The sequence below is a fragment of the Sminthopsis crassicaudata genome, chromosome 6 (assembly GCF_048593235.1).
Source record: "Sminthopsis crassicaudata isolate SCR6 chromosome 6, ASM4859323v1, whole genome shotgun sequence".
Classification (NCBI taxonomy): domain Eukaryota; kingdom Metazoa; phylum Chordata; class Mammalia; order Dasyuromorphia; family Dasyuridae; genus Sminthopsis; species Sminthopsis crassicaudata.
In genome coordinates, this window is record NC_133622.1 from 37,540,406 (window position 1) to 37,568,367 (window position 27,962).

Genomic DNA, 27,962 nt, shown 5'->3' on the forward strand with positions numbered 1-27,962 from the left:
TACCTTCCTATCTACTGATGCCAACATAGAAGTTAAAGCAGCAATTTATTATTACCATCATTTTTTTCCATATTTACCTTGACTTATCAGTTTAGAAATGTTTAGATATTAACAGTACAAGTAGTAGTATTTCAGAAACTACAATTTGCAAAATAAATATATTGCTCTGTAAAGAGCATTGTGATAGTGAAAAAGCTCTAAGAGTGACTTAAAAGGAAGACCAGAAGACCGTATAGTGAAAGGTTTCAATTTAGAAATCATAATATTTACATACCTTTGCTATTCGACCAGCTGTTTCTTTGCAGAACTGTGTTGGGTTATCAAAATGCTGAATTAAATGAGGCAATAAGCACAGGATATTTAAGGGAAAACCTACAGACATTAAAAAAAAAAACAACACACACATCAAAGGTCATTGTCCACTTTTGGAGACTAAAAACTCAAAATCAGGTTAGTGATACTTTTTTCTTTTCTTCTTCTTTTCTTTTTATTTATTTTTAATCATACTGTTTTATGAATTATGCTGACAAAGAAAAATCAGAACAAAAAGAAAAAATCATAGGAGAGGGAAAAAAACAACAGGAAAAAGTGAACACATCATGTGTTGATTTACATTCAATCTTCATATTTCTTTTTCTGGATGCAGATGGTACTTTCTATCCAAAGTCTATTGTGATTGCCTTATTAGTGATACTTTTTTCAATTCTTATATGTCAACTACAGCAGTTGAAGTCTATATACCACAGGGTCCCTTAAACTACACTTATTACTGTAACTCATTTCATAGAGTTGGTAGTTTCTATGAAATTTGATGAGATATATATGTTTGCTTTCTGGAATTCTGTACCCATAAAATTCATCTAGGGAATCTAAATCAATATTAATTGCTTCTATAGGATGACATGAGTTATCAGTTGAATGAAATATATCTCAATTTTAAAAAGCCATAAGCATCTACATGTTAGTTCTTCACTTAAAAAGAAAAAAACAGCCCATCTCAATTGTGATACTATGTCAGGCAATTAAGAGGCAGAACATTCTGGGAAGACTCACATGTACATATTAGTCAACTATTATGTATGTTTATATGCTTATGCAGTTTTAATTGTTCTCTGCTTTCTTTCTTTGTTTTTTTTTTCAAATCCTCGAAACTATGAGTTGTTTCCCCAATTATAAATCCATATGTCCATCTGGGCTCAAATGGCACCAGAGCACCCAAGGTCTTAGATAAGACTTTCCACATACTTTTTGTCAGACATTTTAAAATAAATTGGAAAACATTCTAATTCCATACTTTTATGCCCTCAACCAAAAATCTGAAAGTATAAGGTTGAAAGCCAAGGTAACATTATTAGTATAATACCCAGTTTTCTACTAACCATCACTTTGAAACTTAGAACCTTTCCCTGTTAAAAAAAAAAAGGGGGGGCACGCATGTACACATGCGCACACTAGCATGGTGGGGGAGAACTGGAAAGTCATATTGAGGTAACTACCACACTAGCAACCAATCTGGATGTAAATGTGGAGGAACTCTCTTCAAAAAAAATCTCATTTGAACTTAAGCTTGTGCATAGAATTTTTTCTCTTCCCTTTCACTGGTTTACCACATAGTTACCCATCTAGAGAGTTCTTTGCTACTAAGTGTAAAACGGAATCATGTTGAAGAAAATGGGCATGTCTCCTCATTTTTAGCAGCCTCAAATGCATACCGAGCCTGTAAGGGTCCTTTAAGTGGGCGGGCACAGCACAACAGGAGATTGAGTGACCCAGAAGTAATCTCTTTAGATATAGGACTTCCCTGTGGGTGGGATCCTGGCCATATTGAGATAGCTTCATAACGGATGATGGCTCTCTCGCTGGTTGGCTGTGTGTGTACCCACTGCAGACAGCAGTCGCTCTCTTTAACCCGGCTCCCTAGCCTGGGGTAGCTGAGCCAAGCTGATAGATAGCCAAGAGAGGTACGGAGTTTGGTAGTGAACACGTGGGTCTTCAGACCAGGTGTTCACTAAGGAGTTAATAAATCAGGGCATTAAGTCAGGGCATTATGTGAGTGGGTATAATAAAGGCTTTTAAGATTACACGTGGCTGTTCTTAAGTGCGCTACCAGTTATTAAACTACTATTCAAGAAATCGTGGGCCAGAGACCTTTGAAGGCCTCAGAGGAGGCGAGCCAGTAGAGTTGACACTGCAAAGGTCAGTGGTCAAAGGTACTCTGCTGGGCCTAGGGCAGCCTGGTAATAGTAACTGGTAGGAGGGCATGTTACACAAGCCCTCATTCAACTTGTTGCAATGATTTACCTTAATTCAATGTAATATGTTTAGACAGTAACAAAAAAATTAGAAACACTAAGAATTTCAACATAAAGATTAACTTATACCCACTGACTCAAAACAAAGGTATTAGAACAATATTTTTCACATTACCTGATAATTGGGAAGGATCCACCAAAGTGTATTTGGAGACAGTAATGAGCTTACTGAGGAGGTGGACTGTCATTTCCTGTGTAGAGACTGAGGTAAAGCCCTTAAGGAAAAGCTGCTGAAGACCTGGAAAATTATTCCATTTTAATTGACTTTGTACATTTTCAATCTTCTCTCTGCTCTCAGATTTATCCAAAGGCAAATGAATGAGCAGTTTGTTGAGTAGCCTGAGAGCTAGGAGGTATTCATATTCGTAATCTGATTCTAGCAAGGATGCTGCTATCCAAAATATGGTGGCCATCAAGTTAGTAGGGTCAGTAGTGGACTGCACATCATTAATTCCTCCCTCTCTCAGAGAGGAAAGGCTTCTAGTCCTTGCTAAACTGCCACCATGATTTATCCGTCCATCCATTATATCCAGTGTGTTACTCCTTCGCCTGTCACCTCTTCGGTCACCAATTAAACTTAGTCTCAAAGAGTTACTTCTTGCATTGCTGTAGTAGCCCAAATAATTGCCACTACTAATGGGGCTTGTGCTTAGATTGAGTTGTCCAGTGCTTTTCCTGTTAGCTGCAAACTTGTTTCCCATTACAGGATCATGGTATGAGGTTCTAGAAAACAAAGAAAGGGCTTAAGCTGTACATGTAAATCACAATTTTGCTAATAGCCTTATAACCATATAAGAAAAAACAGTGTGTATCTATAAAGATGTGTTTTTTCCCCCAGGGTGTTAAATTCCTACATATGAAGAAATACATTTTCTCAAAGCTTGAAAACAGACCCAAAGGATACCGTGGGAGTTAAGCTAGGGAAAAATCTTGCCTTCACCCATCTTGGCTGAATGATCATGAGTAAATCATTTAAACTCTCAATGCATTGAGCTACTTTCCAAGTTACAAATCAGGGCAGTTAAGTGAAAAAGCTGGATATGGATTAAGGAAAATCCTACCCCAGACATTGCTGGCTGCATGCTACTTAGCCAACCTCTGTCTGAGTTTTCTCCTCTGTAAAATGGGGATAAGTAACAGCATTACCCAAAAGGGTTGTTGTAGAGATAAAATGAGATGTATATATTATAATTATTATAAATCTTAAATACTATTGTGAATGTTGCCATTATCATTATTGTTACTAGCAGTGGCAGCAGAAAATATACATTAGTTGAAGATAATGTCCTATTAAAAAGTTACCCGAAACTTAGAATCAAAAACAGTTTTTGTTTGGTTGGTTTTTAATTCTCCTCTGGCATGTTTTTCCTTGGCCTGGGGTTTGTCTAGCTCAAGGAGAAATTTCTTTTTATTTTTTCTGCAATAAGGTGACATTTACACTATTTATAAAATAGAATGTCAACCTTGTATATATGATCAACTTTGTCCTCAGCTTAATTCTTATTATGTCTACTATCATTAGTTAACACTAAGTGACCTATCTTATTCCACAAACCAAATATTTTCTAAATTCTTTTTTTCCAGACTTTCCTGTTTTTATTGATTATCAACACTCTTTAAGCCACACTCAAAATCCCAACAATACTCCCTTCTTCCTTATTCCTCAAATGTAAATCAAATTCCTGCTAATTCTAATTCCTAATGGGTCTCAGTACATCTCTCTTTAACTTCTCACAGCTATAGCCCTATTTCAAGATTGAATTACTTTTTGCCAAAATTGTTCTAAGAGCCTCCCAACTGGTTTCCCTCCCCCCAATTTCTCCCCACTTCTATACTCTATATATCACTGTCAAATTAAAGTCACCAGTCCTTCAAAAAAAAAAAAAAAAGTAAAAATAAGCTCTCTCCTGCCTATTAAATTAAACCCAAGTTGTAGCAAGTGCAAAAAAATGAAAGTACTTGCAGAAACAAAGGTTCAAGCTTCTGAACATATTGACTTATTGAGCAATGCATGACAAGTGCATAATAAATCAGGACAAGGGCTCCTTAGTTTTTGATACAGAACCCAGAATATAAGAGGAGATAGATTTTAATGCATTAAAAACAATTAAGCAAAGAAGAACAATTAATTAAAATAAAGAATTAACCAGAATCTAAATCAGGTAAATTGATTTCTAATTGGAAGAACGATTAGGGACTTTCTAAGTTGGGAGAGAGTGCAATTCCCTGAAATCAGAAAAAGAAATATATAGAATTTATGGTTCTCCAGAATGTGTTTCCAGTTTCACCCTCTCCCATTCCTTCTCTACATGAAATCCATCTTCTAGGTTATTATTCCAAGCTTTTCCATCTCTGGAGACTTACTTTTGTCTGGTAGTAGGTGTAAAGAACCTAAGGGAATTATTTTTAATTAACTTTTCAGGTTTTTTTTTTGTTTTTTTTTGTTTTTCCAGAGCATTGAGGGGATTAGGAAGTTTTTTCTTAATCCAAAATTGCCTTTCCATCAGTGTAAGAGATTACTTCTATTACCACATACTATAAAAATCTTTACTTACAAAGCTCTATTTCCAGACCAAAAAAAATTCATTTATAAAATGATATTTCAGAAGTATTGTATAAAGGTCTACATACAATTTTCTATTTAAAGTGAGAAATCAACCATTTCATTGTAAAAGGGAAAATCGGGGGAAAAAAAATCAATAATTAGGAACTGTCCCAAAAAATTTCCTAATTTTTTTCATGTGATTGTGATATTAAATGAATCATCAAAACACCCTCTTATCTGTTGCAGACACACACAAATCCAAGCATATATAAATATACATGAGAGTAAAGACAATGAGAATTTAAAAAATCACTTATATCAAGGATTAAACAAAAATACAATTATTTTATGTAATATTTCTCATAATAAAATGAGCAGTTTGCTAATGATTTTTAAATATAAAATTATTGATTGACAAATTCTTACTGAGAAAGGGCAGAAAGAAGATCATAATGCTTCATGGTTTCTGCCAATGTATCAATGGAAGACTCCAAAGTGAGAAGGAGTTCTATCACAAAACCCTGGAAGAAAATATAAGTTTTAAAAAATATATTATGCTATGAAAGAAGTAATCACAATGAAATATTTTTTTTCTTTCATTTTTTTATTCATTTTTCCAAATTATCCCCTCCCTCCCTCCCACAATGAAATATTAAAACAGAAAAGTAGAAATTTTATAAAGTATTTTATAATTTAGTATTAAAAAGTGATTTAGATTTTCTTGCACAGCATGATTTTTATGGACCTAAAAATCTATAAGCTATGGCATTTAAAAGCAAGGTAATAAAAAGGGTCATTTTAAGTAAAGGTATACTGATTTTCCCATTACCCAATTGGGATGTCAGAATAGGAAATCTATTCTATATATTTAAAGGAAAGTCTCTACCTTCCCTTACCCACATTGTCCTGCATTCTCTTTTTCAGGATGTTAATCAAATAAAATAAATAAAAGCTTCTTCAGAAAGAATTCCTAACTTAGAGAGGATAGGAGATGAGGATCTATACGTACATAATCACTTCACCACTTAATGGTGTAACATTCTTGATTTTTGGCTGTTATGCTAATATATTGGACATGAATTTCTAAAGTCCTATTTCTTTTTTCTACATTTGAAATCCCAGTTTCACAAACTCATTATAAGATGTTAATTCCCCCATAGCTACCATATAAAAATTGATTAAACTGGAATATATTTACCTGGGCATCTTCTCCTGCATCACCCACAGTTTCTACAAGTCTGGAAAGAACATCTGAAAGTGTATTTGCAGAAAGTGGCTGTTTCAGAGCTCTGAAAATCTGAAAAGATCTCCCAGCATAGTGTCGAGAAGAACAAGAAAGTGCTGTTTGCAAAGCAACTTCACTAAGATGATGCTCCAGTTGAAATCTTGCTGTGAAAATAAATAAAACAAATTCTTTTTTTTCCCCCTAAAACTGTCAGTTTATAATCACAAAGTATCTGTTCCCTTATTTATTTATATGTTCATTTATTTATTTATATTATCAGGCTTTTCCTATTATTTTTTTAACTTCCAGAGTAATAAACCTTCAGATACCTAAACAATTTAAACCATAATTTTAAAAAAAAAAGTATTTTGGAATAAAACTAAAACCCTAAGAAATTGTGAACCTTGATCAAGCTTATTGTGTCACACTCATGTATGTACCTCTAACACAATTCTTTCATGATATACAATAATGAAAATTACCTATGGATGCTGGTATAGTAATTTGACAAATTTTATGTTTGATCAGACATAATCAAAGAAGTCCTGAATTTTAAATATCCTGTTGAAAGGGTGCCTTAATATTAATTCCATTTTTTGGTTTGGTATTTTATTTTTTCCCAGTTACATGTAAAAACCATTTTTAACATTCATTTTTAAAACTGAGTTTCAGATTCTTTCCCTCCTGCCTCATCAACTCCCCTCTCACCACTGAGAAGGCAAGCAATTCGATGTCATACATGTGTGACCACATTAATGTACATAGGAATTGTACAATTAATGTCTATTACTATGAGTAGATGTAACTTTTTTTTTAAAGAAACTTTTTTTGACACAGACAATTATGTTTTATTTTCAGATGACCAAAAAGTATATTTTAGTTTGATATAACTAAAAGACATACCCCAAGGAGGTCAAAGGCCTAAGGAATGGCCTAATATATATAAATATATTTATAGCAGCATTTTTTTTTTTTTTTTTTACGAAGAACTGGAAGGAATGTGGCTGACCACTCATTAGAAAATGACAACTATCATATGTGAATATAATGGAATAATATGTTGTGATAAAAAATGGACCATTTTTTAACCATTAAATAGGAAGAATTCAAAGAAATTTGGGGAAACATGTAAATTGATATAAAGCAAAATAATTAGAACCAAGACAATAATTTACATAACAACAACAATGTAAAAGAAAAATTAAAAGATTTGAGAATTCTGATCAGTGCAGGTGCAGCAACCTATCATGATCAATAATAGGAAACCGGAAGAAAGTAGTGGACCACAGATATGGAATAAGGCACACATATATTTTCAGATATGGGAATTACTATATTTTTAAAAGAAAGGTTCTCTGAGTGGCCAGGCATAAATAAGAGGTAAGATGAAATTATAAAAGAACAAGTGGGTGGGTGTGTTGTTTTTTAAGAAAGTAAGTCACCAATAATTCTCATTGTCAAAATAAATTCATAATTTACAAAGTAGGAATCATATAAAATATTTACTAAAAGATACCTGAGCTTGATTGTTTAAACACAGAAACCACATGTTTTAGAAAAACAGTCAACTGTTCAGCACTTTTAATACTGGGGTTCTTGGCAGAAACATCCTCATGGTTCCAAAGAGGCCCTCTTTTTCTGTAAATAAAATATAGAAATAAATCTTTGTATTCCTAACATTGTTGATCCTAAAGTAATCATAGCATATTTAAATATTTTCTTCATTCATTATGTAAAGATATTTGACCCAAGAAAGGTAATTTCATTGATTCCGGTGTGATATTAATAAAATTATGGCAAAGGGGAAGAAAAGGGTCCATTTTAGAAACAACTTCAGTTGTTAATGGAATCCTCTTTTTTCCTCACACGACACTGCACCTAGCATTTTCTTCCTTTAAGACTCAGCTCAGACCCCGGTACTGCTTGATTCCTTTTCTGATAACACAGACTACTAGTGTCCTCTCCCAAATTACCCTGAACTGAACTCTGGACTTTGTATTGCTCTACTTTCTATGCATGCTTTACATACTTACATACATACCTGTGGGTTTCTCCACTAAAATGAAAACCCTTTGAGAGGAGAAACTGCCTTATTCTTTGCACTTATATCCCTTAACATCTGGCATTATCTTGTGCCATCTCTTTATTTTGTTTTTGTTTTTGAGACTGGGGTTAAGTGACTTGCCCAGGGTCACACAGCTAGGAAGTGTCTGAGACCAGATTGGAACTCGGGTCCTCCTGAATTCAGGGCTGGTGCTCTATCCACTGCGCCACCTAGCTGCCCCTATTTTATTATATTGAATTGTCATTTCTCTTGCCTTCAATGACAAGAAACATTTTGTCTACAGAGATCAAATTATGTTTCCTTAAATCAAATGATAAGAACTATAAAATCCAGCCATTTTTCTTTTTTCCTTATTTACAAAAAAACTCAGATCTAAATTAAGTATATAATTGCAATAACTAACTCATGTCATATATATGCTAACATTTTTTGTCTGTCCTATTATTTTTGATCGCAACATTAAATAAGCAAAGAAAAATAAATTATTGTCTCAGTACCACAGTTTCTTTACCCATCAAAAGGACATGATAAAATTGCACTGATAACTAACTCTTTACAGACTGATTTTGAAGAAAAGTACCTTTTAAATTGCAAAGCACCATACAAATTTGAACTAAATTGCTACTTTTAAAGTTTTCTGTTGAATTTTTTAAGTAACCTCAAATCCTATAGGTGAGGTTAAACAAAATGGTCAATTAATAAATATCTTATATTGTTCATTAACATTAGAAACTTTCATTTCCCTGACTAGATTGTAAATTCATTAAAGTCAAGGATCAATGTTATACCTCCCTAAAAAACACCTAGCTTTGGATATAGTAGAACTGCAAATGTTTGTTTATTAATGATACAGTTCCTGAAAAAGGGACTTTCATCACATATTGTACTCATTCCTCTTATTTTGAGAGTACAACTATGATAACCATGGACCCTCAGGCTACATCATATACTTTTAGAAAAGACAGTAATATATCCATAGCTGTGTACCTCAAATAAACTTCAACTGTGGGTCAATATGTTTAGAGCAACTTATACATGGTAAGAATGGCAAATATTACCTTGAGGTAATGAATTCCATGAGTGTTTTTACTTTTTCATCCTGCTCTACTGAAATGTCCGCCTCGGTTAGGAGAGTGGTGTGCAGCTGTGAAATGGCCGAGCTGGTATTTCCTAGGCTGATACTAGAAGAGGTAGAACTTGAGCTAAGCCCTGAGTCTGTCATGGGGGAGGGCTGGTAATCAGGGATAAAATCGTTAACACCTGTGGAAAGAAACCCATCATCACTACAACACAGAAGACTCTTCTTGGGCTTCAAAGACTCAAACTTAAGCTTTGAGCTGGATAACAGGGACATAGGCAAAGATGGATTCACTTTATCCCATGGTACATGACACACTCATTACATAAAAATGTGTTCTGAAAAACTGTCTCCTTCTAGGAAGGAATCCTGAACAATACGGTGTTGCTGCCACCTGCTGGGGGAGGCCAACCCAGCCAACTCCTCGGAATGCTGCTGAGTTTACCAGAGAGCTCTCAAACATACCTCAAAGATAAAATAATTTTATTATAATAAATTATGTACTAGGTTACCTGAATTTTATTTAAAAACAAAGCCATAGTAATGAAAAGCAATTAAAAGATTTTCTTGTTGCCAAGCTATGATTTCATAACATCTTCTGGGGTGGAAAATCTTCCAACATTCAATGGAGATCAGCAATGGGTCAGTAGTTAACTTACAGACTTAGGGTACCTGGGAGCATTGAGATTTACTCTATCCCACAGAGGCTGAAATAATCTACCATGTTTTGAGAATAAAATAACTGCAATATTATTAAATTAATATTTAATCCTCTTCACATTTTTTTCCCCATGGAATAATCCTGTCCAGAGACATAGGTCAGACCTGATGAATTCTCGAAAAACTCTTTAAATCTATAAGATTGCTGCTAGATGATGCATTAAACCCTAACACCTCTTGGGGAAAATATTAACAACACATAAGTGGTCTTTTAGTGTCTAGGACACGGATTTATTCCATATCTCGGGACAAAAGTATCTATTATGTTTTCACAAAAAAACCACAAAATAAATGAAAAAAATATACTTCATTTAAGTCTACCAAGAGAAATTATCAAATTTCTCAATGATTCTTTTCAATTATCTTAAAAGAATGAATATCAATGAACATTAACAATATATTTGATATGAGAAGAATTCTAAAAAGTTTTAATTCCAAAGTTTCAGGTCATTTTAATGTTTTTGTTGAATCATATGGAAGTCCTAATAAGTGAAAAAAAGATTTTAAAGCCATATTATGAATTCATTAGACATATTGCAAATAAAATTTTATAAATAAAAACCAAAGATGAAATAAATTGAGTTAGATTCATTACATCTGTTAATTCAGAATTTATAAATTAAAAAAAAATCTTAATAAAAAGTTTAAAAGCATTTAAGGCAATTTAAAAAGCAAAATACAAAAATTAAAGCCACCTAGTTTAGCAAAAACTTCAAATCAAACGTTCAAAAATGAAATATTCCTTCAGCATACATTTAATTGAAAGGTTAAGGAAGCTATCATTTTTATGTTTATGATGGTATGTGTTGACCAGTTATTATAACATTAATGTTTTCATTGTTACTTCCTTTTGCTTCTATTACTTTACATGTAACATATAATGGTAATGTAAATTATTAAATATTCTGGTGCTTAATCAGAACCAATATATTGCAAAAGACTGAGAACAAGGCAATCTGACTGTGATACTTCTGACACTGTAGCACTGGACAAGATGCTTAAGCCCTCAGTGACCAAGATCACTCTTGGAGAATCTGAGTTTCAGATAAATTGTATTTTTGTACTGGTAGAGGAAGTTCCTCAACTGGAGTTAGTTCTCCACAGGAATGAAATTCTAGGTCCAGGCAAAAAAATGGTACTTAATTATAACACAACTAATTTGCTTTAAAAATAGGATTCCAGTTTTTCAGGGTCAAATTTGCTTTCTCAACTCCAAAATTCCAAATACACTGTGTTTTCCTGAACTTTCAAATTCTGAAAGGAAGAAAGTGCAAGGAGGATAAGGATCACTGGAAAAGAAAAACTGAAATTACCATAGAGTATGTCCAACGTGCTTTTAAATTGAATAAAACTTCAATTACCTGTGAAAGTATAGTCTAAATGTGCAGGGTGTTTGACAGTAAGCACCCTGGGCTCATTAAACTCCTTATTCCTGAGGAGGACTGAAGCAACAGTTCGGACATTACTATTGGATCCCATTACTATCAGTAAATGCAAAAGCAGGCGTTTGCAATGCTCATAGACCTCAGGGTGGCAGTGGTCAAATCCTAGGAAGGAAAGCAGACATCATAATGAAGCAGGAAAAGAAAATCACTAATTACATACATCATCACATCAACTGCTATCATTACTAAATTCTTGTGACGTAAAATGTCTACAATAAAAACCTTTAAAACATTAAAAGCAAAAATGACAAATCTTTTATCTATCTTTTTTCAATGTTTTATCAGTTGTTTGTATGCAATACCACCTGTATCTAATAATAAGTTAAAAATCTAATACAGTATTTCCTGGTCTGTTTCCTCAACTGCATATATATATATATATATATATATATATATATATATATATGCATGCTAAGCATAGAAAAAAATTCTTGTACTTTTTTTTGGCAAGGCAATTGAGGCTAAGCGATGTGCCCAGGGCCAAGTGTCTGATGCAGGATTTGAATTCAGGTCTTCCTGTCTTTAGGATAGGTGCTGTGATATAAGTTTCACAGTAAGCCATAGCTGCCCTAATCCTTGTATTTTTTCACAGAACTGAGGTAACCTTCTAAAATTCTCAGGCAAGCATAATGTGTCTCTTGTAGGAAGTTGAAGGACAGCTCTGTCCTCAGTGAGAGATGAGGAGTGAAAAGCACTTTAAATCAGAAGAGCTGTGGATCTTTCTCAACTACATGACTTGGTCTATAAGCAAGTCAGTAATGATTTGATGCCAGGTCAGAAGTAGGTCTCCAGTGGAGTGTTCTAGGGTCCTTGGCTTGAAACCATTTGCAATAAAATTTTAATTAATGATTGGTGAAAAGGCATGCACAACAGATTTATCAGATTCACAGAAAACAAAAAGTTGGGAGTGACACTGGATGTATGTAACACACTGGATGACAGTGAGAGGTAGAACCTAAGTAGAATCTGATAAGAAGAATTAAAAATAAAAGATGTAAAATCTTAGTTTATAAAGCTCTTATTGGTGATATTTAACCAATGGATTAGGAAAAGCTAATGAACACTTATTTCTCAGAAGAGTAAGACTATTAAAGTACAAATGGAATAGAATAAATGTTAAAAATTACTGTGAAAAAGTAAGATCAGAGTGGATTCAAAGAAACCTAGTAAGTCTTGCATGAAGTAATACAGAATCAAGCAACAAGAAATAAGAGAACAGTCTATATATAGACCACAAAAATGTAAAAGGAAACTCTGAAAGGCTCAGGAGCTCTGATCAATGCCATGGTTAATGGTTCAGAAATTATGCCCTTCTCACAGCAGAGATTAGAGACATTAGTTCAGAATGAGGGGCAGCTAGGTGGCACAGTGGATACAGCACTAGCCCTGAATTCAGGAGGACCCAAGTTCAAATCTGATCTCAGACACTTAACACTTCCTAGCTGTGTGACCCTGGGCAAGTCACTTAACCCCAGCCTCAGGGGGGGGGGGGGAGAGTACAGAATGAGACAGTCCTTTGAATATATAATCAGCGTGTGTCTTTGTTTTGCTTAAGATATTTGTTATAAGGAAGGACTTCTATAGGAGAGATTAGACAAGAGGAAGTTGTAGGTAGTGATAGTGATGCAAAATAAGAAAGATACATTGAGAAGTAAGCAAGCTCTGGAACTATCATGTTAAACTTAATATGCACTGAAAAAACCAACTATATCACAGAAGTTTACAATTCCATATATAATACTTCTGCAATCTTTATATATTAAAATGATACCATTTATTGAGATTTGCAAGTTCGTAGAAAAAAAAAGTTCATTCTAACTTTTTATGTACAAGCATGGAAACTTATCTATTTCATATATACTAAATATATCAAGAATTATGATTTCAGCGAAATAAATTTCATTAATGCAATAAGCATCTTATTCAAGGACACAATAACTTGGGAAACCAATCATTCCTTCTTTCCCCAAAGTATCAGATTTTCCCCTAAAAAAGTCACTTAAGAGTTCAGAAACTCATTCAAAATTCTAGAGGGATTTTTTTGGAAAATAAAAACAGAATGAAAACTATGAAAAATAGCAGTCATTCCTAATGTCTTCTTGAATTCCTATGCATTTTCAAAGTAAGATCTGGCATCGGCTTTAAAAACTGCTAAAGGAGCTAGTGTTGTAAGCCTTATATTGACACAGCTATAAAATAGTCTAATAGCTCCCATTCTTGCATGAAGTAATACAGAATCAAGGATGGTGTTGGATGTGTTTCTTTTCCCCTTGAGACAGGACTTTTAAAAGAGAAACCAGGAATGAATGACCAAAAAATAGTATGTTCAGATATATTTTTAAATTTTTAAGGAAAAAAAGGTAATGATGAAAGAACTTATGTCCATTACTGTTTCTGGGAAATTTATGTCAGAACAGAATATATTCTTCAAAAAAAACTCTGAAGATTTAAAAAATAGAATTGAGAGAGGTAATATAAATATTTTAAACTGTATGTTTCACGAAATAGTGGCCATTTGGGATCAGTTGGTCTTTAAGTTATTTTAAAACTTGTAATACAGTTTTCTAAAAAGAAGCCCTATCTCCAAGAATCTCGTTTCTTCTAAAAATCAAGTAAAAAGAAAATGGAAAATATTAAAGTAGAGAAAAACAAGATAAATATGCTGAGTATAATTTCATACAAAATCTAAAAAAAAGACAAGCTTATATTTGTTGCATATACACATACACACATATATCTTTCATCTTACTATATAAATATAAGTTTAAAAATTTTCTTTTTACCTATAAAAATTGCATGAAGAAGAAGATGTAGGTAGCTTCCCCATTCCACCTTCACACTATGATCGATGATTAGGTCAGTCAAAAGGATCACTGCTATGTTGCACCTAAGAAAGACAATAGATACAATTAATACCTTACAGAATAAAAGCAAAAACTCCAGGAATTTTATAAAGATATGTAAAACACTTCAATAATTTCTCTTATCAATTAAATATAGATTATTAATAAAAAGAAAAGCAAAAGCCACAGAGCAAAACAACCACCAAGTTCCCTTACTCTATCACTTGCCAAAATAATCTGACAGAGTAAGATAAAAGCTACCCCAAAATTAATATAGTAACTAACAGTCAAATTCACAGCGCTCTTATAAAAGCAGTTTGTGTTAGATGTAGTGAATTGTAACCATGAAGTTTAAGTCCCTTTCACACAATTACTGCTTCCAGTTTCTGCCCCCTATCCCCACCCCGCCACGCTCCATTCAGCCACCGGGCCTGGGTCTATCATGTCTCCCCACCACATCCCTACTGTTTCCTGTTGCCTTTCCAGTCTTCTTATACCTTACTCCTCACCACTGACATTCAAGTCCTCCTGAGAAGACTCTCCATCTCTTTGGTCATTCCCCACATTCCCTCCTCTGCTCTAACCACTGAGCTGCCTGGCTTCCTTTAAGTTCCAACTACGATCCTCTTTCTGACCTGAAAGTCTGATCCATTCCCTCTTAATTCTATCAGTTTCCCTCTGCTAATCATGTCCTATTTATCCTGTGTAAAGTTTACTCAGAAGCAGGCCCGAGCCAAGAAGACATGATGGCTCGAGATGCACTGGTTGACTTTTCAGCATCTAACCGAGCTCTAAATGCTCCCAGCATGCACCTGCCTTCATGGCCACTGGGACTACCCGCTGCTATCCACCCATCCTATCAGAGGAAGTCTTCCCATGATTGGGGAGACACCGTCCCAACTCCCGTGGGGTTGGAGATCCTTCAGCCCCCTCAGTGTCAGCCTCGTTTAGCCCCTCTGCTCAAACAGTTTACCGGCTGCTGGGAGGAGGACAACTCTGGAGCAGCCAGTGAGTAAGGTGGACCTTATAAGCTCCTGAGGTGGAGGCTTTCTTTCAGCTCTCTCCCCAATGCTTGGCATGCTTCCTGGCACACAGTAGAAGCTTAATAAATACTCACAGATTTAGTGATGCATGTTATCTAATGGGATCCTAATCTCATGTTTGATTCATTTTGTAACTTTTGATATTGTATAAAGAAAGTCAAAAGTTTATAAAATTCATAAAGAATTACACTCTAAATTTTACCTGTGAAGAGATAATCCAGGTGATGAAGTTTCAGGCAAATAATCCACCAATGGTGACCAACAGCCTCCAGCAGGAGGGAAAGGCAACGGCTCTCCTTGATTATGTTCCATCACTTTCAGTCGCCAATTAGAGTAAAGTGGCATTGAATCACCTATCAAAATAAAATTATATTCCTTTTCTACATCATTTGTTTTATATCAGCTTCACATTACTCAAAAGAAATAAAAAAGAGCTCCTCACAATTTAAAAATATTTTTGCCAGAAAAAATTAAGCATAAATACATAATCAAATATGCTAATTTGAGAAGAACAAGATCATAAATCTTAAGGTCAAAAGTAAATCTTATTTAACAGATAAAATAAGCTATGAACCAGAGAAAGTGACCTATCCAAAGTCACAGAGAATTAAATCTCAGAGTTAAGATGCAAATGTAGATCCTCTGCATCCAAATACATTTTTTCTTTCTAGTACTAAAAGCACAGATTTATTAGGTCAGGCTCATTCTTTGTACTAAATTATTCAATGAAATAAGTATTTATTAAACACCTTTTTTAGGTTCTAAACTCTAAGCCCGTGCTGGGGATTAAAAAGGCAAGAGAGAAACAGTTCCTGTTCTCGAGGAGTTTATATTCTATTTGGGAAACACCATCACTGACACAAAGTCAGAGGTGAGACACTAGAGCTGCAGGGATCAAGAAATCTCCTGTGTGAGGCTCTTGATCTCAAGATGTGAGAAGCCAGGGATTCCGAGAAGTGGAAGTGAGAAAAAGCTGAAATCAAAGCCAGAGAAACCTACATAAAGACACAGACACAAGAAGTCAGGTATGGATGGAGCACAGAGAGCAAGAAAGCACTCAGTGAAAGACAGGGAGGTTGAAGTCGAGTCATAAAGGGTTTTAAAAGTGAAACAGAAATTATGCTTGATCCTCGAGGCAATTAAGTTACTGGAGTTAACGGAGCAGGAGGCAAACCTGTACTTTAGGAACATAACTTTTTGCAGGAAGACATCTGAGGGAGTGAGATGAATCTGGAATCCACAGCAAAAGTGTAAATGACAGACACCACGGTGGTGACCATGACAGGGGAGAGAAAGGGATAAATACAAAGACAGTAGAAGTAGAATTATTAAGTGGCAAATGACTAAATATAGAGGGAATTAAGAGTAAGGAGCTGAGAGTATGACCACAAAGTTGGGAACCAGGGGCACTGAAAGAATGGCAGGGCTCACAACAGAAAAGGGAAAGTGAAGAAGAGAAGAGTTTTTGGAAGGAAATACAGCAAGTCCTCCTGGGGCATGTTGAGTCTGAGATGGCTATGGGAGATCCATTTTTAAATATCCAACAAGTAATTGGTGACATGGGTAGTACTGGAGCTCAGAAAGGAAATGTGTGTGTGTAAGATGCATAACTAAAAATAAACACATATATACACATTTACGTATAGGACCAGGAGACCTCTTTATAGGTAAAGCAGCCTTATAAGTTGGTCCTTTTGGGACTTCAGTAATACACTGGGTAATTTTATATTATACTAACTCTTATCCTACAACATATAGGTAGGGAACAATAAAGCCACTAAAAAATGAAGAAAAGTATTTATATAATTCTGGGCATGACACTGCATAAGGAAAATAGAAAACCAGAATAGTTTGTAATGAAAGAAGAAATAAAGGGCATCTGTAAATAACTATTGTTATGTTTGTTTAGAATGAAAGATCAATAAAGAAGACAGGAGAAAAAGAAACTGGTAATATAAAAAGGAATTGACTCCAAGAGGACAAGTCACTGGCTTGAGTTTCTCTTTCATGAAAAGTTGTCTTAGCCAATACTTTTAGCCCCACTCTATTTCAAGCACTATAGTATTCTATTTTAGAATTATGGCAAAGTTTCATTTGTTATTCAGTTCATACTTGCAAAAAGAAAAGAATTCATGTGTTTATTAGAATAAGGAAATATATTCTCCCACATTTTAAAATTCTCAAATAACTGACTCAAAGTTATATTTTATGTTGTTAAATATCTAAAACTTATATATTATTTGAAATGATTAAAATTTCTCATTCCCAAATATGGAAAACTATAAGCTTTATAAGTGGCACTTATCTATACTTTTTTGCTTCTTAATTTTGTAGAATCAGAGAAATCACATTAGAGTAATATGGTACAACTAAATTTTCTGTGATCCTGGACAAATTACTTTACTTTAACTCTATAAAATGAAGAGGGACTGGAAACCCAAGATATCTTCAAGCTTTCAAGTTCTAAAATTCTAAATCATCTCTCTTTTTTCTTCACACAATGCTATTTTTATAGCAAAAGAAGCAATCTCTTCTAACCATCCTAAAATGTATAATATTCAGTAACCATTCAGTCCTTAAGTTCCTTAAGTTCATGTAAGTTCCTTAGGAAATGATGGGGTGAAATTTTCATAGAATTCCTTTTCACAAGCAAGGAGAATAGAGAGGAAAATTTATTCATTATACTACATAGCAACTGATGAATAAACACAATATTTTTGCATTAGTATTTAGAATGTGCTATAAGTTTGCAATAGCTATTTAACTATATCTTGGAGAAATCAATTACTTTACTACTTTGACTTTTCTTTAGTTGCAATATTGATTTTTCTATAATCTTAATAAAATGAGTCTCAATTTTTTAATCTACTTAATAACATAGTAACATTTTTTCTTCCTAAAATGAAAATGTCACTGATTAAGTTAGGAACATTTCTATTGGAATTAGCAATCTGTTGAAAATATATTTACTCTTAGAATAGTCTAGGTTAATAGAATGATAGGCTTAAAATTATGGAAATGCACTTTTAACATAATTAACATAAATGCATTTTAAATAAAGTACTAGTATTTAGTATTTTTACTTATAATATTTGACAATTATAGAAAAATAATTTGAGAGCTTTACTTTTCTCTTCTTCATATGATCCTCCTGAGCTACTACTGTAACGAGATTCTAGTCTGTGATGTTGACGATTTAAATTACTGTTCAGTCCACTGTAGATGTCTAGATGAACATAGCTGCAGAAAAAAGTTAGTAATTAGGCACAGGTGACAGTAAACCAATAAGTATATTTTATTATTCATTTTATATGCATAAATATACACATTGCAAAATAGTAACAGAAACTGATTATATTTTCTTAATTTTCCTCTTGAAACTCAAAAACTAAAGTTTTTATGCCAAAAATTAACTAAAGATTCAAATCTTAAAAAATTTTTTTGCTGATAATTATTAAAAAGAATGCTGATATTAAGATATTTATATCTCCTATGCAAAGATAGGGAAGGTTAAATTTTACAGCAAAACAAAGTGCAACAGAGAATTTTTTGTGGATAATATATTATTTTAAAGTATATTTTACAAACTCTTTACAAGAAATAGGAAAATTTTCATTATAGTAATATATTAATCTTAAGAATTTTGAATGAAGGAATATAAATTGAAATCCATAATTCAACTCCAATAATCCTGGAAAGATTAAGTATTTAATAATTACAATCTCAAGTAATGGGATGAATCACTTACTTCTCCTCAGTGCTGTCTTTAATGTGCTTATTGTCAAGGCTGCCATCTGTAGGAGGCACCATTGTATTGCTACTGGAAGTGGTTCCTATAAATTAGAACAAAAAGTACTAGTATCTATATATTATAAATGTTTGTATCTATTAAGTGATTATATAACATTACATAATTGGCAAATAATCCGTAAACCTCCATCACCTAGATTTTTGCCCAGAATGTGGCAAAAAATTGTATTTGGCTGTTGAATGGTTTTATCTGGAAAAATCAAACAGAAAAGTAGCTTAGACAAGATATTATTCTCAATTTGTCAGCTAAGTAGGTAAGGAGGTGATACGTTAATTTCATTTAATACACAATATAGTTTGACTCTGTATATGTATGTGTTCCTATGCATGCTATAATACCCAGCTTCTTAAATTGTGGTTCTTGACCCCAGTTAGGGTCTTAGAATGTGGGGTCATGAAATTAGGATTTATTATTAGTAAAAGTGTGATTTGTATACTTATTTTATATACCTATCTACCCGGGAGTCACACAAAAATTTCTTGGGCAAAACAGGATCACCCGTGGAAAAGATTTAAGAAGCCTTGCTGTACCATACATAGCGTTTGCAAAACTTCTTTGTTCTCTCCTCCTCTGTATCACACTGAACTGCATTTTCTTTTGCTGGATCATAATCTGTGCCACACATTAACTAAGGCTGAGCTCCAAGACTATCCTGAACCCTCTTTTTCCCCCCCTCTCTAATTTGGTGACTTCAATATTCTGCACTGGTTCAATTACCACCTTTATATATATAATTCATATATCCATATATCCAAGTCTAGATTTTCTCCTGAGCTCCATTTGAACATCTCAAACTACTTATTCAACCTTTCAAAAAGGACACTGTGGAGGCACCTCAAACTAACCCTTTCCAAAGTAGAACTCATGATCATTCTCCATGATTACTTGTCACCAAGCTTGGAGGTCTTGATTGCCATACTCAAGTCCCCATCTTACTCTTACTCTGCACATCCATTCCTAATTACACAAAAGCTCTTCCAAACACCCATTCTCTACATTTATATAGTCACTATCCCAGTCTAAGCCCTCATCATGTTTCCGGGCTTCAAGTTTCTACCCATTTCAATCCACCCTCCCAACAGTCACCAAAGTGTTGAGTTCAAGAAGTCTGTAGTCAGTACGAACTATCTAAGTGGTTGCTGGAACTGGATGGCTTGAGAGCAGAAGGGAGAATAGTGCTGAACACACAGATTAAGGGTCCAATCTATTGATAAAGGAATGATGGTATTAAATAACATCTCACCTGAGGTGACAGATGGTATTTTATAACTTGAAGTAATGCGATAATATGGTGGGTTATCCATATGAGTGACCCCTGAGCTGACTGGGTCTGTGAGCTGAAGTTCACTCACCAGTTCTTCTAAGAGCTGCATGGTTTTATCTCTACCTAAATATACAATAACCTTTTTCACCTGTCATGGAAAAATTTGCAGAAAACAAAATAATGAAAGGTTAATATTTATAACTTACAATAATGATTAAATAATAGTTGATTTTAAAATAAATTCAGTACATTTTTCAGAGCTGTTGTACTCATAAAGTCACAAAGGGAGATGGATTTGCATTAAATGTTCCTTTCCTTCCACCTCCTCTTGTATATAAAACCATGATACTTAGTTGACAGTTGACCCAAAAACTTTGTCCCTCTACTCTCAATTACATTTCCCCCTTTATTTTCACTCTCAGAAATTTATTTTTGATTTGAAAAATTTTAAGGTGTTAAAGATATTGGGATTTTGTCCTTTACATTTTCTGTCCCCCAAACCAATTTATGGAGGTATTAAAAAGGACTGTGGAAAAAAATAAATAAAACATTTTCCCTGGTCATCACTTCCAAATCTATAACTAGAGCTCTCATTTCTTACCTGTCTTCTACCATTTATTTCCAACTGAAAATTCCACCATTACCCCAATATTATATATAATGAAATATTTTCATATTTCCTTCCCAAACTTGTCATTTATGGCAAACTCTTAAGTTAGTCTCTCTGTGTCACTGTTGTTTCCCAACAATTTTCTAACTAAACCATTATGTTATTAGCAAATAGTTTTTTCATGTCTCTAATCTTTATGCCTTTACTTTCTCTTGTGCTACTGATACTGTTAGTATTTCTAAAACTATGCAAAAGCAGGAAAAAGGAGTTGTGTCCTTGCTTTACTGGATTTACTGGTAAAGTATCTAGTTCAGGGGTCCTTATTATTATTTTTTTTTTTGTCAGAGGCCCTTTGGTATTATGGAGAAGTCTCTGGTCCCTTCCAAGAAAAAAGTTTTTAAATATGTAAAATAAAAAACGTGTTTACAAAAAAAAAATTATAAATTTTTTAAGTTATCAAAAGTATTTTTTAAATGTTCATAGACTCTGGGTTAAAAACCCCTGTTTAATTGTCTCTCTACTACATATTATGTTTACTTTTTATCATATTAAAAAAGATGCCTCTATGCTTATGTTTCATAGGGTTTTTAGCATAAATGATTATTGTACCTTATCAAAGGCTTTATCTGCATCCATTGATAATTACTTAAGCTTTATATGATTTTATTTTTGATATAAAAACATCTTTGTATTTCCTGGTATAAATCCATTATGATCATAATGAATGATTTCTTAATCTTTTTTTTGGGGGGGCCAGGATGTTATAGAAAAATTTTAAAATAAATATTCATTAATACATTTTGATCTATATTTCTCTTTCTTTGTTTTTGTTTCTTAGATTTAGGTATTAGAATTATGTTTGTTTCATAAAAGGAGCCTGATAAGAGTTCTTTTTTCCCTCAAATTCTAAGGATAATTTATGTAGTAAATATTAATTTACATGTAAAATTTCTTTAAAAGTTGAGGAAGTTATCTTATAACTCCAATCAGATGAGAGGTAACCAGTATTTCATTACCAAGTTTTGTCAAAACTTCCATTATCAAATCTGTTTCTTTCCCTTCCAGTTAGTGATACCACTCTAGTCAAGGCCTTACTACAAAACTGTTCTTCTCCCAGTACATATTATAAATGAGGAAAGCAATTCCTAAAATTCTGAATTATATCATTCCCCTGGGAACCTAGCTCATTGCTCTGTTTCCCATAACGTCCACACAGAATGTTCTATTGCTCAAGACTCGAAATCTTTTCCCCATTTTATCTAAATAAAAATTACTATTCTATAGCAGATAGATTTTCCCATCTATTAAGATTACTCTGCTAGTGGCAGCTAGATGATGCAGTCAGTATAACACTGGCCCAGGAGTCAGGAGGATTCCTAATGTTGTCATTAGACCTTAGTCACTTAATACTACCTAGCTGTGTGACCCTGGCTAAGTCACTTAACCTTATTTGCTTATAGATATATAGTGCGAGCAAACATGTGCGCACACACGCGCACGCGCGCGCGCACACACACACACACACACACACATTACCCTGAGATAAGATTAGTGTGCTTATGAGTCTGCGCACCTACTATGCTCGCTCTTTAGGTCTTTACATTTCCTCTTTCCTACCAGAGAATTCTTCCTTTCTGCTATCCAAATCTTACCAAATCATTATGGTGCATTTAAAATTCCATGGCTATAGAAAACTTTCCTTGATAAGTTTATTAACTATTGTCATACTCCTATCCTTGTACCTAATCCTATATCCAATAATTATTACTCTTTCTTGCATTAGCCAGTATTGAATCCAAAGAGATTGTTCTAATCAACGAATTGGCTGCTAGATGCCACCATTTCCCTGCCCATGCACTTGTGCCTCATCTCTATTCCCTAACAGGCCGTGTAACAGAGTCCTGAACCAGAAAGCACAAAGACCTGAGTTCAAACCCAGACTCAGATCCTTAGTAGCTGTGTGATCCCAGGCTAGTTACTCAATCCTGTTTCGTTTCATTTCCTTACCTGTAAATTGTGGATAATATTAGCACCTACATTCCCACCCCCCAACCACTACCCCCACTGGTTTGAGGATCAAAGGTGATACTAACTACAAAGTATTTGGGATTTAAAGGGCCTGGCACATAGTAGGTACTTAATATATGCATGCTTGCTTCTTTGCTGACATAAATCTTATACCTGGCAGCAAATATAAAAAGCCAAAGTGGGAGCAAACAGCCCTGGGCTCAGGCTCACACTTCTGTGCTCGGACTCCCCCTGCCTCTCTGAACCTCTGATACGTCCTTAATTCCCACTCCCTATTTGACTGTTCTCATCAATTCTTCAAGCATTCCTGGTTATCTGGCTACTCCCTGACCTCTTTATTCGCCTCTTAAATTTACAATCCAGGCACAAGAGACTATGATGAATTACCAGTGGCAGGAAAAAAAAAAAGGGAATGACCTCTCAAGCTGTTTTTAAGAGTGCTCAGAATGACCAAGATGATGGATTCTGTGCAGACTGCACTGGGAATTCTGGGCTTAATCTTGAGCCACACCATGAGGAGCAATTTAATCAAGGGAGTTCAAGGGAGAGCAACTGAAATAATAAGGGGATTTGCAATTATGTCATATATAAATTAATTGGAGGAAATAGTGGTATTTTGCTTAAACAGAACAGTAGTCTTCAAGAGTTTGAGGGGCTCCCATTTAGAGGGAAGAAATCACTACTGAAATTGATTTCAAGTCAAGGCAATGAAGTATCCTAGAAAAGGCTAAACCATTCCTCTGACAGTCACTGTGTGATTTTGAGTTAATTACTTCATCTCTCTGAGCCTCATTTTTCCTCCCTATAAAATGGGGACAACAGTCGTAATATTATATCATACATGATTACTGGGAGGCTCCAATGTGTTATAAAGTCTACAGCAATGTCACCAATTAATATTACAATGACTCAGGCAAATCCCCTACATGGCATCCCAGAAAGAGGTTACAAGTAAGGGAAGAGTACAAAGAGAGTAGAACACAGTGGCTGTAGCTTCCACTTCCCCTCTGACCAGTGAGAGGGAAGAGAGCTGGGAGAGGCCAGGAAGGGGCCCCAGCTTTGGAATCCACACTCACTGGCTGCTCACTTTGTGACCTTCATCTGTCACATGAGGCTTCCAGCTCCATCCAGCTCTAATTCTGATTTTTCCGGCTTGACCCCAAAAGGAGGAGTATAGGTAGAAGTGACAGAGCAGCCGACTCCAGCTCAGTCTATGAAGAAACGTCCTAGAAGTTGGAGCTGACCCACAATGCAATAGCCCATCTCAGGAGGCAGCTGGGCGAAGGCTCACCACCAGCAGGATGCCAGGCTGTGGCCTCCCTGGTTCTCCTAAGCCTTTCTGTATTGTATTATACTGCCTGTGCATGGAATGGGTGTTCAGAAGATCGCTGTTAAACTGAATACATACATAAGGCAAGAGGCTGGGTTCACTATTCACTCCACAAATGCTGATCAAAAAGTGCAAAATTATTTTCAAATTCTTTGGCCAGCTGTCTGCTAGTGTGGTCCAAACATTCTCAATCTCTGACCATGCCAACTCGTCACCATACTATGAAACAAAATTAAGACACATTCATTAAAAAAGATTACAAATATAAAATAGAAATGCACATAATGATTTCCTAATGAATTACTCTGAAAAGCTTTGCCCATCAAGCACCAACATCTAAAGCTCATTGATGCAGCTATAGGCATTATGTTCAATTTCTTTGACAAATCAAATGACTACTCATTTCCTTTATTATAATTTAAATATAAATTAGTCATCTCTCAGGGCAAGAGCAGCCAGAGAAAGCGTCATTTCTAACAAATGAGAAACTTCTTCAAGAAAGCATTTAGAATTTCACATGTTAATTGTCCTACAAATTTAGCACATTATCTCTTTCAAACCAGCTTTAATATTCTTTATAGCAAATACAAAGATCAGATTACCTTTGCTGTCATGTACATCAAATTGTTCAAAACCATGGCTGTAGCCTGTGGTGACCCCCAACCTTCTCCTCGTAGCCAACGTCTGCTATTCACCATGAGTTCTCGGTCTTTTAAAGCTTCATCTTCATCTTCATCATGCCGTCTTACTGTTGGCAAAGGTTTTAAATCCACCAACTCTATATTATTCATCCATGGTAACAAATAGTGCAACATTATTTGTCTCCCAGCTGGATGAGCTGTTGGAATTCTCTGACTTATTTCTGTAAGAAAAATTGTAACAGTTCATGTTAAAACAAACTGGATCTATTTGCATTTGCAAAATTATAGGTATTTCAAATGATCATTTTACCTCTTTGTTCATTTAAGCTAAGTGTTATTAGAACGAAAAAATCAATCAATAGCTAAAAATAAAGTCACAGTCTTCCTTTATGCCTGAGATATTTTTTAGTGCTTAAAAAGGAAACTTAATTGCAGAATAGAAAAAAGTTCTCATCCTTCCTGTCACAGGAGCTATTAAGGTAAAGGTTAGATGATTATTTGCCAAGGATGCAATAAAAAGAAAATTTGTACATTGGCTGAGAGACTAGACAGAAGTTCTATCCAACTGCAAAGTACTATAACTCTATGGATATAATGTCTTTTCTTAAAGAAATAATAAGATCTTCAAGTAAAATGAAATTTTAAACTACTTAATTACTAAATGTCTTCAAATTTAAAACAATTTAATATAGGCATATGACTACCAACAGGTAAGTACTTTGAACTGCAAGTTAGATATTCTGACTTTAATTTTCTTTTTGAGGCTAAATTTTCATATTCAACTGAAAAAAAAAAGGGGGGGCTGGTGTAAATTTCTCCGAGGATACTAGTAAAAATTATTTCAACATGGATACAACTAACTTTATGTCTACAAAAGTGACTCTGAGACAACCTAAAAATTCAATTTAAGCATTTTAATGATTTTGGATATACAAAGGGCTTTAATAGAAAACATTTAAGAGATCGTTTGGCAAAGATGAAATAAGTTATTAATGTACAGGCAAGGAATAATATATATGTTTTTATATTGCCTTCAGTAGTTGGGGATTAAAAGAAGAAGGAATAGGATTGGGGAATATGTGGGAGGAGGACATAAGAGAAAGGAGAATAGAGGAAGGAGAAAGGAGGTAGATGAAAGGAGAGTGAAGAAAAGGAAAGAGAACATTAGAGAAAATAGAAACGGAGAGGTAAAATGCAAGAGGGAATAGAGGACAAGGTCGGGAAAAGGGTACAAGGTGGGAGAAGGAACGGTGTGAAATAATTTGGGGGAAAAAGAAGAGAAAGGGACAAAGAGATGGCCAGGGGAAGAGAGGGAGAGAGGAAATGTAAGGAAGTAAAAGGACTAAAAAAGGGGGTTAGTTAGAAAGGAAAGAAAGGGAAGAAGGAATGGATGAAAATGAAAATGAAAACAGTCCAACTTCTCAACCTGGCAGTGAAGGCCCTCCACAATGGAGGTACAATCTAACTTATTAGTCTCTTCTCCAAACATCTCTATTTACACTATAGTTTGTTGCCAAAATAAATTAGGGCAACAATGATAGTGAAATTTTAGAAGAAAAATACTCCTCTGAAGGAATCAGCACTAACTCATTTCATGGCAAACTTGATGGCCAATCATCAATTCCCACTAGTGGCTATGGGATCTAGGGTGTATTCCAAATAGAACATAAAAGATAAGCAAGTGGATATCCTAGATGGAATATTTATGTGGAAAAAATGATATCTCAAGTCTCCTCCATTTCTATGAGTCTATGATCTATGGGTTGGTCTGTTTTTCTGTCAAAAGGTTTTCAGTAGAAAATACAGAGAAATACACATACATAAGAAAAAATGGTATAATAAAGTCATTTCTTGGGGGGGGAACAGGTATAATGTTTAATGCCTTTAAAAAAGTATTTTTTAAGACAATCATTAGGGTGTACTTTTTCTACAATGATGCATACTAGATCTGTGTATATTTATTTAAATTCCACTTGGAAACAAACTCTGAAAATCTGTTCAAAGTAGGGGTTTAAAAATGTCTAAATATGCCTTAAACAGTTAAATGTTCATACCTGAAAAGATAGCAAGGGTTAGTTCGGGATAAGTCCTTGCTAATTCCTCTGACAACTGATAATATGAAACAGAATACAGGTGTGGCAGAGGAGACAGCTGACTGAGCACTCCATCAGTTCTATGAACTTCCAATTTGTGAGCATAACGAAACATCTTCGGTTCCAGAATCTATAGGAAGAGAATTATAACAATTAAAGCTAAAACTTAGTGGTCTTTTAGATTTCTGTTAAAATTATGTCTGCTTACAAAATTATCTCCCAAGGAACCCTCTTGGCTACAGAGAAATGTTAAAGCAGTTTTTTAATATTAATTACTGCTTTAGACAATATATGGAAGAAAAAATTTCCTATGGCATTTTATAGGAAACTTTGTGTTAAATGCCAATAAACAATACAGCTCTGTCCCAAGGCTTAAAATACACAATAATAAACTTCTACCATTTTCCCCTTCTTGAAAAATAAGGATAATTTAAAATAATAATGACAACAACTATGACTACTACTACTATGCTAAGTGCTTCAGTTATTATATCATTTGATCCTCACAACAATCAAGGAAGGTAGGTGCTATTATTATTCACATGGTATCAAACAGACTGAAGTGACATGCCCAGGATCATATGGCCAGGAAGTAAACACAGGTCTTCCTGACTCCAGGCCTAGTACTCTGGACAATGTGCCATCCAGCTGCTCTCTCAGTATTAGCTCTAATATTGATATGAAGGAGTCAAAAGCTCTAAAAAAAACCCCCTCAAAATTGACAAGAATGACTATTTCCATTTTGAGTAAAAAGAATATGATATGAAAATTATATTTTCTTCAGAATCCCTTCTATTTCATATTATTTGGAAATATATGATGCTCTCCAAACCTAGTAGGCCAGTTAAGAGCTTGTCATCTCATCCTATATTGCCAAAAACTTAAAGAGTAAATGAAAATATTCTCTCA

The 27,962-nt window shown here is 34.4% G+C and overlaps 1 protein-coding gene across 6 annotated transcripts in view; it reads right to left on the reverse strand.

Annotated features, from left to right (window-relative positions):
• FRYL (FRY like transcription coactivator) overlaps positions 1 to 27,962 on the reverse strand; it is a 190,615-nt gene that overhangs the window by 41,855 nt on the left and 120,798 nt on the right. For all 6 annotated transcript variants that reach the window (XM_074276869.1, XM_074276873.1, XM_074276871.1 and 3 more), the window contains 15 exons: positions 27,015 to 27,183; positions 24,922 to 25,181; positions 24,398 to 24,538; positions 20,331 to 20,499; positions 19,025 to 19,109; positions 18,404 to 18,516; positions 15,479 to 15,629; positions 14,174 to 14,277; positions 11,307 to 11,492; positions 9,206 to 9,407; positions 7,599 to 7,720; positions 6,056 to 6,246; positions 5,284 to 5,378; positions 2,428 to 3,035; positions 275 to 372 (listed from right to left, as the gene is read on the reverse strand). In XM_074276869.1, the coding sequence (XP_074132970.1) occupies positions 275 to 372; positions 2,428 to 3,035; positions 5,284 to 5,378; positions 6,056 to 6,246; positions 7,599 to 7,720; positions 9,206 to 9,407; positions 11,307 to 11,492; positions 14,174 to 14,277; positions 15,479 to 15,629; positions 18,404 to 18,516; positions 19,025 to 19,109; positions 20,331 to 20,499; positions 24,398 to 24,538; positions 24,922 to 25,181; positions 27,015 to 27,183 (2,694 nt within the window). The remainder of the gene's footprint in view (positions 1 to 274; positions 373 to 2,427; positions 3,036 to 5,283; positions 5,379 to 6,055; positions 6,247 to 7,598; positions 7,721 to 9,205; positions 9,408 to 11,306; positions 11,493 to 14,173; positions 14,278 to 15,478; positions 15,630 to 18,403; positions 18,517 to 19,024; positions 19,110 to 20,330; positions 20,500 to 24,397; positions 24,539 to 24,921; positions 25,182 to 27,014; positions 27,184 to 27,962) is intronic.